Here is a 15,229-nt window from a genome sequence, read left to right as displayed (position 1 = left end):
AAATCAGTAACAAGATGACTTCCACTATTACTGCAATTGTTCAATATAGTACTCAAAATAGCCAAAGCAAAAACTCCATAGCATACCTGTATTTCAATAATGAACTCATCAAGAAAGAAATTAGGAAGAGAATACCATTCACAATAACATTAAAAAATACTTATACTTAACCTAATCAAAGAAGTGAAAAATCTCTAAAACCAAAACTTCAGTATTCGAAAAAAGTAAATCAAAGGAAATAGAAAGACATCACATATCTGCATATGGGGAACCAATATTTCGAAAATGATAATCTACCTAAAACTGATTATACACAATTTTCATGCAATCCCAATCAAAATACAAATCATATTTCTCACAAAACTGAAAAAAATCTAAAACTATATGGAATCTAGATATCCAAAATAGCAAAAAAAAAAAAAAATTCTGAGCAACAATGCAAAGCACAGGCATCACAATTCTGAGTACACCTTGAGCCATAATATTAAATTCAACGAATCTAACAACAGAATTAAATACTGCATGCCTGGGGCTGGGGACTTAGCTCAGCGGCATAAGCGCCTGCCTTACAAGTGTGTGGTCGTGAGTTCAATCCCCAGTACTGATAAAAAAAAAAAAAAAAAAAAAAAGAAAAATAAATAAATAAATAAATATTGCATGATTCTCTTATACTAGACACTCAAAATATAAATAAATTGAAGAACTAAGTAAAATTTAAATAATAGGAAATAGAGAAATTGATCTTTTTTCAAAAGTTCAGGAAACCAACAGATGAAGTGGGGAGGGGGCAGGAAGTGGAAGAGAGAAGGAATGAAAAAAGAATTAAGATGTGTAACATATTGGGCTAAATTACCACAATGAATGTAATCATTATGGGCTGAAAACATGTACTAAAAATAATTTTTTAAAGGATTTAAGGCAAAACAAAATAAACAGCAGGATCGAGCTGGGGACATTGCTCCAGCACACAGCATTTAGTTTTCATGCATGAGACCCTGAGTTCAACTGCTCAATTCCTAACACCCTGCATAATCAAAGAGGCACACAGACCGATAAAGAGATAGGCAAGACAAAGACCATTTTCTAAACATCACCTGGTGTACTGATTAGTAAGCAATCTGGAAACGATGACAAGTGGCACCAATATAATGAGGTACTTTGAAGTGTTTATACACTTATATAGCTTACCCATGTTACTCTTTTGAGCTTATGTAAGAATACAGATTTATAAGCATAAAGAGATAAACATAGTTCCCAGAAACAAACAAGAAAAGAAAAACAAAGTATACCATTCCCTGATGGAATATATATATATATATATATATATATATATATATTATATATTTATAATATGTATAATATATACATTATATATATATATATATATATATATATATATATATAACAATACTGTTTCAGCAACAGATATATACTGTTGCTGAAACAGTATTGTTTTCACATGTGTTAGAAAGATACTTTTGCTTTTCTGCTTCCCTTCAGGAAGACAGCGGTTTCCAAAGGTTAGCTAAAAAATGCCTATCATATTCTAATTTTGAATAATTTTTATTTTTTGAGACAGAGTCTTGCTACATAGTCCAAACTGTCCTTGAATTTGCTATGTAGCTTAGGCTTGCTGTTAAGGTTTGTAGGTAGATGTTCCCTCAAAGCCTCATACTGTCATAGGTTAGGCTTTTTTGGATCTAGAATTTGTGCCATGGGAATCAAAGACATGAAAGATTAACTCACAATGTGATACTAGGATTGTGTGAGTGCTACCCATCTTAAGGGTGCAATAAGGCCATCTATGACAAATCCACCAAAAACATCACATTGAATGGGAAAAATCAGAATGTTTTCTACTAACATCAAGAATAAGACAAACACATATGCCCATACTCATGATTTGTAATACAAAACGTACTAGAAATCCTAGCCAAAGCAATAAAGTAAGAGAAAAATAAATGGCATGCAAACTAGAAAGGATGTAATCATATATCCCTGTTCGCAGAGGACTCCATTCAAAAACTGTTAGAATTAGTAAATCAATTTAGTAAGGTTGCAGAACACAAAATCAATAGCATTTCTACACATTAAAAGTGATTCATATTGAAAACCAATCAAGAAATCAATTTTGGGGGCTGGGGTTTTTAGCTCAGCGGCATAAGCACCTGCCTTGCAAGCAGGCGGTCGTGAGTTCGATCCCTGGTACCGACAAAAATGAAAAAGACAAAAAAAAAAAAAAACCAAAACAAAGAAATCAATTTTGTTTAGAACAGGTAGGTACCTAATAAATTTAAGAAAGTGATCGCTACAATAAAAGCTATAAAGCTTGAATGAAACTGAAGAGGACACAAATAAATGCAAATATATCCTATGTTCATAGACTGGAAGAATTAATGCTGTTTTATTGTGCATACTATACTAAGCAAATTATAGGTTCAATGCATTTCCCTCCAAATACTAATTACAGTAGAGAAAAAAAAATGGCAAATTAGTGAGTGCCAGCAACTCACAATCTCCAGAATAAAGTGTCTGGAGTTTAGAAAACAGTAGATTAGGGAGATATCAAAACAAAATGAGCTTACCCCAGAAATAGGAGGAAACTCTCAAAAAAGAAAAAAAGTTAATTGATATAGAAGAAATACAGACAAGAGAGGATATCTAATACATCATGCTACTGGAGAGCACCTGCCTAGTTGTCAAATGGTAAATGAAGTGCACATGTAACTACCTCCCAAAACAATTGCATGAACTGCAAACAGGTACAAATAAAATAAAAATTTAAAATGAATAAATAAAAAATACTTGTGACATTCTTATCAGAAAAAAATCTTAAAGCTCGATGCAACCACAGTGATCTAAGTGCCCAAATAATCTTGATAAAAATGTACAAATTTAAAGCCAAGAATAGGGCACACCCTTATAATCCCAGATATTTGGGAAGCTCAAGAAGGAACATTATGAGTTTGAGGCCAGCATGGATGATTTAGTGAGACACTGTTTCAAATAAAAAATTAAAAAAGGTTTGGGATGTAGGGCAGAACTTTCTGACTCAATCCTCAGTAAAAAAAAATTATGGCAATAGATCTACATAGAAATTTCTCAAAGGAAGACATACAAATGGCCAACAGTTCAGTGAGACACTATCTCAAAATTTAAAAAGGAGACTGAAGATGTACTTCAGTGGAAACAATCTGGGTACAATAACCAGTACTGAACAAAATGGTCAACTGGCAAATAAAATAATGTCCAAGAAGACTGATCACCAGGAAAATGCATATCAAAATTACCATAACATTTCACTTAATTCTTGTTAGAATGGTTATTAAAAAAGTCAAATGATAACAATTTCTGGTGGAGATGTGAAGAAAAGGGAATCCTTGCACATTATTCGTAGGAATTCAAGTTAATAGAGCCATAACAAAAACCAATATGAAAGTTCTTAAAAACATTAAAACTAAAACCATCATAGGATCCAGCAGTCCCACCTCTGGGCATACATCCACTGAAAATTAGGGCTGGGGATTTAGAACAGTGGCATAAACACTTGCCTGGCAAGCAAAGTCATGAATTCAATCCCTGGTACCTCCCCCCAAAGAGAAAAAAAAAAAACAAATAAAATTAAATCACTGCATTTAAAAGATATCTGTATTCCTATGCTCATACTATTTACAATAGCTGTAAATGGAGTCTATCCATGGATAAACTGATAAAGGAAAGTAGTATATGTATACACAATGGAATATTATTCAGTCATAAAAGAACAAATTTTTTGACTGTAATAATATGGTTGGGACTGGAGTACATTATGTTAAGTGAAATAAGTCAGAAACAGAAAGGCAAGTTGTGCAGAATCTGACCTATATATGATACCTAAAAAGCTTTTCTAGTAGAAAAAGAGTATAAAATAATACTTACCAGAGATACAGGAAATTAAGGAGGTAGGGAGACAAGGAAATATTAGTCAGTGGGCATGAAGTTAATTAAATAAAAGGAATAACTTATGATGTTATATTACACAGGGGGACCATATTTTAAAAATAATATGTGTATTGCAAAACAGAAAGGGAGATTTTAAATAGTCTCATCATGAGAAAGGATGTTTGATGTTATAGATACACCACTAATTCTCCTGATTTGATCATTGTATAATATATATAATATATATGTATATATACTATATATGTATATATTAAATATAATATACATATACAGCACGGTATACCACAAATGTGTTACTATTAATTATTGTGTGTGTTAGTAAAAATAAATATATGAATGGCAAAACACATGAATGAATATATTTCATGAGAATTTCTGAGCACAACGTATGCATTCCACAGCACTATTTGCTGTGAAATGAGAAATATCTTTGAGATTTTTCTTGGAATATGTCCCAAAAGCAAATAATGAAAATGTAGAGATATAGAGCTTGACCACATTGTCTTTTTTTTAAATAGGATTAAAAGAAGCAGGTGAAGTCTATGCCTAATTAATAGGCAGTAGAGGCCAGAATATATTTTAAAAGATGATGTATTTCTTCCAGGAATTACTTTGTGAAGCATTATCTATCCCTCATGCAATGAGAAGTTTAACTTTCACTTCATATTCCTACAACTTCTGTCAGAGCAGATAGCATAAAAGTCAATCACTTAAGAATGTCTTTATTTTTCCTATTGAAAACCCATGTTTTACAAAAAAGGATATAATTCCTTTGTATTTGAAATATATTCACAAGAAAACTAATGTGCCCCATGACCTCTACACCTCTTAATGTACTTGTCATTCATCCTTTTAACAAACATGCATTGAACATTTAGCTTCCTGTTGGATAATTAGTTGGGTAAGCTTTGTGGAGGATACAAAAGTCAGTAAGATGACATTCCTGTTTGCAAGAGGCTAATAATAGAAAGCAAACACATGTGCTATTACTATAGAACAGTACGTTTAAATCATATAGGAGATAGTAGTGAACTATGCCCACACTAGATGATGATGTATCAAATATCTTTATAACAAAACACATAAAATAGGAAAATAAGGTGAGCTGTGTTGGTGCACATTGTAATCCCAGCACTGGGGAGGCTGAGGCAAAAAGGTTGTGCAAGAAAGAGACCAGCCTGGGCTACATAGTAAGTTCAACATGAACTACATAGTGAGACCCTGTTTCAAAAAATTAAAAAATTACTTATCTTTCTAGAAAGCATATTTGTTACAATAATAAAAACAGTTCCATAGATTTACATGGGAAGAAATTCTTTATCAAAATATTTGATGAATCCAGTATATTAGTTAAAAATCCCTGAAGCCTCTGTGTTGAACATAGCAAAAAACCTAAAGGGAAGGTTAAGTCATTTGAATGTGAATGATAATCAGCAGATGTAATTTTCCTTAACATCTGTAAGTTCTCAGGAAGACAAAATTGTGAGGAAATAATGCTACTGTTTATGAGACATTTATAACACACAAGTTTTACAACTTGTTTCTAACATAGTATGTCTATAATTTTCTATCGTTTCTATTCTCATTCATTTGTGTGTGTCTGTGTATGTGTATACAAGCAACAATAGAAAAATAAGGCAATCTGAGATTGGGAGAAGGAAGAATGGCTATTAATTAGCATTCCTGATGTGGCAGAAATATTCTAAAATTAGATTGTAATTATGCTAGTATATCTGCATGAATAAACCAAAAGCCATGAAATTAGCCACTTTAAATATGTGAATTATATAAATAAAATCAGACCGTGATAAGCACTGTGATTGTCTTATAAATGAAGTATTATGGGCATAGTGGGGAAAAATATTAATTCTAACATATAAGAATGTGACACTTCTTAAAGGAGTTGAAATTTGAGCCAGGACTTGAAAATAAGCAGAAATCTAATATGCAGATATTAACAATGGAGTTGTGATAGAAGAGCATTTGATGCACAGGAAATAGCATAAAGAAACACACTGACAAAGGAATGTCTATGGCATTGCTACATAAATTGTGACTTATAAACTGATGCAATATATTTATTATTGGTTGGTCATGATAATGTATTAAAATGACAGTACTACTTTAGACTCTTTCATAGTACTGTAATTCAACATTGCTGTGAAATCCACAAGTTAAAAATCCTTTCTTACATTTTATACCTTATTGGTTTGTAACAAATTAGAAATCTTTTAAGAATGTGTTCTTCACTATAGTTGGTTTTTAAATTTATTTTTATTTTAAAGAGAATAAAACCAAGCAAAATAGAGTAAAACAATTGAAACAAAATAGTGTAAGTGACACAAGTTTTCAAAACAAGGTAATAGGAAATTAATGATGGCTACCATAATACCTCTTGTCTTCAAAATAGCTGCCTACAACATCAGCCATAGTAAAAATCAAACAATACAGAATAGACTAGAACCAATAAAAACCACATGATAAATGCAACACAGGACTTCAAAACAAGATAATAGTAAATCCAAAATGGGGATGATATCATAATATATCTTGTTATTCTTCAAATAGCTGACTACAGTTGATTTGAGCAACTGTTCTACTTTCTTGTCTTTGAAACACAATACTTGACACAAATTAGTGGACGAAAGGTTTATTTTAGCTCAGGATTTCTAGAACTTTCAGTACATTGTAGGCTGGCTCCATGGCTGAGCGACATGGTGGGGGAGGCTTACTCATGGGCATGAGGTTGAAGCAGAGAAAAGGATCAAGGGATGTGGGAGGGAGCTAACCCTTTCTAAGTCATACCACAAATGACCATCTCCTCTGACCTGGCTTCATCTTCCAATTACATTTAGCTATAAACTCAACAGTGAACTAATCCACTGATGTGCATCAAACCTTCATGAGTGAAAAGGAAGACAAAAGGAAAAGATGAGATCACTAATGTTTCCTATACAAGAACTTGAGGAAATTAAGGTTTATAACAAACAGCCAAACCCATCTTAAGCAAAAAGGACAAAGCTAAAGTATGATTCAAATTTCAAAGTATACTACAAAGCTATATTAACCAAAACAGCATGGTGTTGGGATTAAAAACAAACACACAGAACAATAGAACAGAACAGAAATCAACAAACCAGTATGCATTCACAGGGAAACAACTTTCAATACAGTTACTAAAAATACACAGTAAGCAGGATGATCTTTTTAGCTCGAGAGTTCAAAGTCAACCTGGGTAACCCAGCAAGACTATCATCAAAATAAAGTGAAAATGAACAAAAAATTTAAATTTAATATCTTCCTTAGAATAAACAATAAAAAAGTATATAAAACATTACAAATAAATAATTGTCTCTGTGTTGTAATTGTAATTTCTTATTGCTTGTCCTATTAGTCAAGGTGCAGTTTCTTTCTATGGAAATACTTTACAGTTATTTCTCATTCTAACAATATTAATATTAATATCTTCGTATCTACAAGTCAGTAATCACTGATTACAAAGTTTTTAGAAAGGAATTATATATATTATACATCTATGCATACACATATATTTTATAGATATATTACTTTAAAAACTGCTTTAGAAGAAATATGAAAGAGCAAAAATTTCTTGTATTTTTTCTTTTTGAAATTTCTACTAATTGCATACATGTTACTAATCACATGTAACATTTGACTAAATTTAAAATTTTGAGGCTGATGGTACAGCTCAGTGGCATAGTGCCTGCCTGGCAAGCACAAGGTCCTGAGTTTGATTCCTGGTACTACAGAAAGAAAAAAAAGATGTTAAATGACAGAAGTCTTATAATAGAATGTAGACTCATATTTATGGTATGTGAAATTTTTAATTTTAAAGACTAGAGAAAGAAATCTTGTTTTATCAAAATAAAGAGTCCAGACTTGACTTGATAACTATATGATCTTGATGAAATATACTTAGTCTCTTAAGTCCCATTCGTTACTTCTAACACAACAGCATTAGAAAAGAAAAATTCTTAGGGACTATTCAGGCCTAAGAGTCTGTAACTGAAAATAATTAGACAAGTCACTCCAGAAAACACATTTTTACATTTGAAATACCAATCAATAAACCAAATTAAGTAGATTTATTTTGAACATTGAAGACTGAATTGTGAGCCTACACATTGAGCTATATTCTTGGCTCTTTTTAAGACATCATGTCACTTAATTGTCCAAGCTGGGCTTGAACTTTTAATAGTCCCACCTATGTGTCCCTGAATGCCACGCCTACAGGTGTGTTCCATCATTTCCAGCTCAAGCTATTTAGAAGTAAGAGACAATAAAGTAATAAGAATCCTCAATGAACTCAAAATAATATTCATATGTTTAAAATAAAAGAAATATTTTTCTGTGATATCCAACTAAATTCTAATAACATTTGCAGAAATAGGTAATACTCACAGATATTAAGCTGGCGTGTGAAGCTGGCTATATTATTATGTTTGAAGTATTTTGGAAGTACTTTTTTGGCAAAGATTTGTTCATTCACAATGCAAAAGCTCTGACCATTCTAGAATAAAGAAGATAAAATGTAGCTATTTACTTTAAAACTGAAGTTTAACTAAGGTAGCAATTCAACACCAATGTACCAGAACTAAAATACCAAAAGACTTGAAATGTAAAGCCAAAACCTCATTATAAAAATATTTAGGCTTTGAGATATATATATATATATCTATATATCTATATATATATATATATATATATATATATATATATATTTACTGGAAGAGTGAGTACTTAGCATGTTAAAGGTCCTAGGTTCAATTGCCAGCCCTGGGGAAAAATCATTCTGTAAAGAGACAAAATATGCCAAAACAGAAACTATGAAGAAAAATGCAATGGATTGACCACACCCAGAAAAGAAAATCCATGTACATAACCACCAAAATTAAAAATAAAGGCAACATAAATTAAAAAATAAAATAAAAACTGGAAAAATATTTTCAGTATAGACAACAAAGAACTATTATTAGCACATAATGAACTCTTAAAAATTATTAACACTCTTAAAAAATTTTAAAACACAAAAACTTCATTAGAAAAGAATTGGAAAAAAACATGAAAAAGTATTTGACAGAATTAACAAGTTAAGATTCAGAAAACTGACCAAAATATAAATTAAAAGTGTTATGAGACAAAATCATATCAAATTGGTCATTTTTTTTTTTGCCATTACTCTCCAGTCTTAGCAAGTTAATGAAAGTTCCAATAAACAAGCAACCATATACTTGGGAATTGAAATTGCTTATCATCTCTAACAGTATCTATTTAAAGCTCTATAATATTATCTTGGACTTAGAAATTCCTTTGAGAATAATTGCTGATATGTGTAGAATTTTAGCTATAAACTGCTAAATACGTGTATATAATATTTTTAAAACATTATGCCCCAATAATTTATAAAACTACACAAGACTGCCTGGTGAAAAAAACTGAAAACAACCTAAATACTAAGATATTGACTAAATCTATAAAATGAATGTTGTATAACCATAAAATGAAGCTTTAGAAGAATGTTTAATGAAATGGAAATATTTATAATTTCATTGAGAAAAGCAATCTTCCAAATAGTATAAAATATATCATTTTATGAATAATGAAGCTATCAGCCTAGAGACATAGCTCAGTGGTACAACACCAGCCTAACATGCCCAAGATTCTGGGTTCCATTTCCACTACTAGAAAAAATAAAATACCTATTTACACAAAATAATATTTTACAAGCTGCTAACATTGGGTATCAAAGGATGGTAATGTTATAATTTTTTTTTGGATTTTTTTTTTTTGGTTATTTTCATTTTTAAAGTTATCTGAAATAAATCTACTTTGATTTAAAACATTATTTTAAAAGCAGGCAAGTCGGGTATGGTAGTGCATGCCTGTAATCCCAGATCTCTGGGAGGCTGAGGCAAGAGGATTGCAAGTTTGAATCCAGCCTAGGCAAACTTAGTGAAACCCTGTCTCAGAATTTTACAAAAAGGGATTAAGGATATAGCTCAGTACAAAGACTCCGGATTCAATCTCCAACACATATTCTTCTCAAAGCAGACAAGCTGATAATACACATACATGTATATTATTCATTTCCCTAAATTGCAAAGTTTACATGTTTGATGAAATAACCAAATAAATTAACTTCAATATTACACTTTAAATTTTATTGTCCAATTGAATAAATATTTTTTAAAAACTCCTTACGTGTCAGTTTCCTGTATTACTTAATAACTCATAGATCATAGTCTAATGTGCTCTCAAAATTCCTGAATCACTCTTATTGTAGATTTGCATGCATTTAAAGAAAGTTGTGCCTGGCTGTCTGCCTCTCAAGAATCCTTGACACTATTTATAAACCAAACTGAACTACTGAAACAATATCCCCCGAGTCCACTTCAGCTCAGGATTTTCCCAGAGTTGAGTGGCCTGTAGAGATAAAAAAAGGAAATTTACATAATATCCTATTAGTCTATTCCTTCCTTTGACCAACTCCGTATGAAATACAAAAAAAAAAAAAAATGATGACCATACTCGGGAACTGAGAGTCTGAAAAGAAAATTACCTGTAAACTGGATAAATGATCTCTCAATAAATAAAGGTTTGATATACAATAAAAGGAAAGCAAAATATGATTATGTATGCTTCAACTGAATCACACTGTGTATTTTAGTCCACCTTTCACATTATCATAATTGAAGTGTTAATATTAAAAAAGAAATGCATCAAAATATTAATTGGAAAGTGATCACTTATATTTCACCTTTGAGTATCTATAAAGGGTACATTATCTTTCATGTAAAGTATTGCTTGAATGAAACGAAGCTAGATGTACAAAAAAGAGATGGAAATAGCAAATCATCTGTGACATATTTGTATAATGAAATATAATGTAAGCAATAAAATTGTTGCTTAGAGCCTGGGAATACAGCTCAGTGGCATAAGCGCCTGCCTTGCAAGTGTGTGGTCATGAGTTCGATCACCGGTACCGATAAAAAAGAAAAAGACAAAAAAAAAGTGCTACTTAAAAAAGTAACTTCATGGGAAAATGTTGACAATATTGTTTTAAAGACACAAAATTACATGCATTATGCAATATTTTAAATATCCTCTTAAAATTAAAAAATTGGCTTCATTCTGATTATAAAAACATTACATTCTCAATGTAAAAAATAAGATAAAATCATGCAAAAAGATTCAGTATCCAGAGATAATCATTAACATTTTAAAGAACTCTCTAGATATGTCTACATGAGTGTATATATATATATATATATATATATACTAAAATATAATAATACACTGACATAGATACACATTGATATATTTATAAATACAAACATGAAAATGAGATTTTACTAAAGTTGACTTAAGTAAGACAGATAAATATATTCTTCTGTAAATATTATTTCTATGATAAAATATGAAGAAAATCAAAATATGACTTACTAGAAATAACCAGTGTTTTACATTTTAGTACACTTATTAAGTCTCCATATCATAAATGTTCCATAATAAATATACAATGTATTTATAATTTTACTTTTTGATACCAAAGCTATCCTTTATTGTGTATTGTTCTATTTGAATTTTATTATTTTATCCCAGACTTTAACTATTTAGGGTACGTATTAATAAATAAAAGGAATCTTAATACAGGAAATACATTTAATAAATTGAGCATCTATTCAAGACACTAGGACAAGCTGTAACCAAAGAGTCTAGAAATGCCCATTTTGGAGTCATATTTTCTGAGGCTATTTAATAAGTACATCAGCTATGAAATGCCAGTAAAAGTTTTGATATTTTATAATTATTAACAAACAGAGATTTAGTTTGTAGCATATAAAGTGATAATTTTAGTAGGTCCACTAAAATAGAAAATTTATGAGAAAGATCATTAATAGAATAGTAACACAAATCAAATTAATGTTAGAACAGTGTGCGGCATTTTATTGACGTTTAAATCTATGGGAGGAAAATCTGTCTGCATCACTACTTTCCTGAACTTCATAGAAAAACCAATATGTATAACATCAAGTGTCTATCATTGTACGAACACAAGAAATAAACTTATATTAGGAAGCTATTAAAAATTAACAGGGCACTATGGACCTAAAATAGATTAGTTCCAGAGAATAATAAGTATAGATCATCATAGTATAAATATCCAAGAAAATAGAACAGTTAGGTACACAAGCTATGCTGTGATCATCAAGAACATGATCACTGACCACCTAGTTCTGAAGAGACTTTCGTTAGTGCATACAGAGAAGCATTCAGTTACTTTCTGGTGTGATTCATCCAATTTGTCCATATTAATAAGTGGCCTTGTTCCCAAAGACACATAGTATGCTTTATCATCAAAGTCACTTTCATCAAAAGTTTTATCATCATTTGTAAGATAAGATTAATGTGTAGAATAAAGTCATTATTTCTCACAGAGTAAGGCCAAAGGCAAATATGTTTGCCTTGTCAGTAATGACATTTTCCATTCAAGCAGACTTGAGTTTCAACGACTCACTACCCAGTGTTCCTAAGTAACATTTTAATTGCTTCAAAAATCACCTTTAATTATAACAATTGAAAATTGTATGCCTCCATAAAGCAGTTTCTTTACTTGGTGCAGGTACTTCAACCCTCTCACCATGTTCAAAACAAATTTTAAAATTATAACTGCTGGAAAAGGACTTTGGCTGTCTTTATATTGCTCTTCTAGTAATTCATTGAGAGACTTCATCCCTATAGTCCATAGCAAAGCACATGCTTCAGTAAGAGTGCGATAACTTAATTGTATATGATGGTTTTTTAAAAGTTTAGCTTCAACAGTTAGTCTCTTCTAATATATACTTTGATACTTATTAATCTTTTTCACAGGCCAAGGAGAATGAGACAAAATTCTTGGAGACTTTTTTTTGGCACAGAGAATCAAACTCAGGACCTTGCATATGTCAGGAAGGCATTGTGCCAGGGAGTTATATTCTCGGCCCTGGGGATCTTTTCATGAGGTAAACATTTATCCCAGTCTCATCGGCAAGCTCCTGCATAAATGGAGGGGCAGGGATATTTATACATGGAGTTGAATATAATACAGATTTTCTTTTTCGGATTAATTTGGTGGCCTGAAATTATTGATCCCTTCCATTGAAGCAACCACTCTAGATCAGAAAGCTGGGCTTCAGACTCTCTTTTATCATTGTGACTTGCCAAATCACCTCGCCACAGTTGCACACCAAGGTAGAGAAAAGCTGAGCATAGTGACACAAATCCCTGCATTTGGGAGACCAAGTCAAGAGGATTACCAAGAGTTTGAGATCAGTCTGGGGCTACACTACTGAGTTCAAGGCCATCCTGTACTACAGAACAAGATCTTGTCTCAAAAAAACTAGAAAAAGAAGAAAAAAAATGAGTAAAGTGACCACAGTTTACACTGGAGGCTGCCAGGAGGAGCAGATCCTGTAGCTGAGATGCCGCAACTTGGCGCACACAGTAGTAATGACCATTGTGTTACCAACACTTCAAGCTTTTCAGGCTTTGTATTATTCCCCAAGACTGCCCTACCTTGCCAGGAGCTGCAAAGGGATATTTACAACTTTAAAGTACTTTAAAACTTAACTTAAAGCTGATTTAGTATCATCTTACTCTGAAGTCATACTATGCTTTTGTTTTTCTGTTGCCTTTGGTTCTATCCTGTTATATCTTATTGGATATTATTATGTGTGATAATATAAACAAATTTTCTATGGAAAATGAGATAATATCGTAGCCATTGTTCATTCTCTGCTATTTGGTTCTGAAAGCCCTGTAGTGCTTTCATTCTCTTGAATGGTTTTATACTATTTTGTTATGCTTGATACTATCATATATGAAGCTATGCTCAACTATTTCAAAGAAAGAGACACTATGGTAGTTACTGTTAATTATGTGTTGTCTTGTGGTAAAATGCTGTGTTACTTGCATTATTCTGATCTGATATGCTTTGTTATGACCTCTTTTGTCTTAACCTCTTTAAAATAAAAAAAAAATTTAAAAAAAATTAATTTTACTGACACATACACAACTCTTCAGAAACTAAACTATACCATAAAATAGTTACCTGTGTGATTATGCATCTCTTCCTAACAAATACTATAAATACTCTATTACTCTACATTACTTTTTATAAAATGCAACTTCTCATTTCAGCTCAAGTAAGAACCGAAACACTGCTGTCAAATTTGCCAAGCTAAAGGTGGCTTCCAGTTGGTTCTGAGTTACATTAAAAAAAGCAAGTTTGGTAGATATATACATCCTTAAAAAATAAGAAATTCTACTTCTAAATCACTATTTATCATCATAAAAATCACTATAATATCATACAGGTCATTTGGTAATAAGAGCAGTCATTAAAATGCTGTTACCAGATTTGTTTCGATCCCTGGCAAAGCACACGAGCGTACACACACGCACAAACACTCACGTAAACACAAACTCATTTGAGTCATTTAATTTAGTAATTATTCTTCTGGAAACTATTCCAAAGAGGCAGAAACCATCAAAAATGTGTCCATAAAATTTTTATATCGTGCTAGGCGTGGTGGTGCACACCTGTAATTCTAGCACTCAGGAAGCTGAGGCAGGAGGATCACAGTGAGTTCAAGGCCACACTGGGCTACACAATAAGCAAGTTAAAGACAAGCCTGCACTATATGGCAAGATCCTGTCTCGAAGAAAACCAAAAAAGTCATCTTATATCCTCATGGCATTATTACTGTTATTTTTAAGCTGAGACTATGGGCACATGGCACCTGGTTCTTGGAACTATTTTTAATAGTAGAGATTATTTTAAATATCCAAATGTATAAAAATACAGTGGTTAACAAGGTTTCAGATGGATTACATAGTTATCAAAACAGTATTCTGATTTTATTTTTGATATGTTGTACTATATTTTCCAGGCTGACCTTGTATTTCTGGGGGTTAAATGATCCTCTTGCTTCAGTGGCCCAAGTAGCTCAAACTATAGGTGTATATCAAAATAATATTTTAGCATATTTAATGCCATAGGAAAACACTCAAAATATAAAGCTAGTGCAAAAAGAAAAATTCCAAAATTCCAAAGAGTAAAATACAATTTAGTAAATAAATGTGTATTTGTAAATATAAATGTGTGTATATATATAATATCAGGATGCAAAACAATACATAAAACTTGGGTTATTTTTGATTTATGAACATTATTCTTTCCTTCTACATTTTATATTTTCCAAATTTACATATAGACACAGTTGTT

The 15,229-nt window shown here is 31.5% G+C and overlaps 1 protein-coding gene and 1 pseudogene across 1 annotated transcript in view; both read right to left on the bottom strand.

Moving 5' to 3' along the window:
• LOC100712703 (heat shock factor protein 3-like) overlaps positions 1–10,050 on the bottom strand; it is a 41,701-nt gene extending 31,651 nt beyond the window's left edge. Inside the window, exons 1-2 of the mRNA XM_063245555.1 lie at positions 10,036–10,050; positions 8,365–8,473 (exon numbers count right to left, since the gene is read on the bottom strand). Coding sequence (XP_063101625.1) covers positions 8,365–8,473; positions 10,036–10,050 — 124 coding nt within the window. The remainder of the gene's footprint in view (positions 1–8,364; positions 8,474–10,035) is intronic.
• A 2,107-nt stretch (positions 10,051–12,157) lies between these two features.
• LOC134475313 (lymphokine-activated killer T-cell-originated protein kinase-like) lies at positions 12,158–13,102 on the bottom strand (annotated as a pseudogene).
• Between the last annotated feature and the right edge of the window lie 2,127 nt (positions 13,103–15,229).

This window comes from Cavia porcellus, unplaced genomic scaffold (assembly GCF_034190915.1).
Source record: "Cavia porcellus strain 051 isolate PalLab524CR breed Dunkin Hartley unplaced genomic scaffold, mCavPor4.1 scaffold_3, whole genome shotgun sequence".
NCBI classification, from domain to species: domain Eukaryota; kingdom Metazoa; phylum Chordata; class Mammalia; order Rodentia; family Caviidae; genus Cavia; species Cavia porcellus.
Note: the sequence above shows the minus strand (reverse complement) of the source record. Positions and strands in the feature narration are given on the sequence as shown.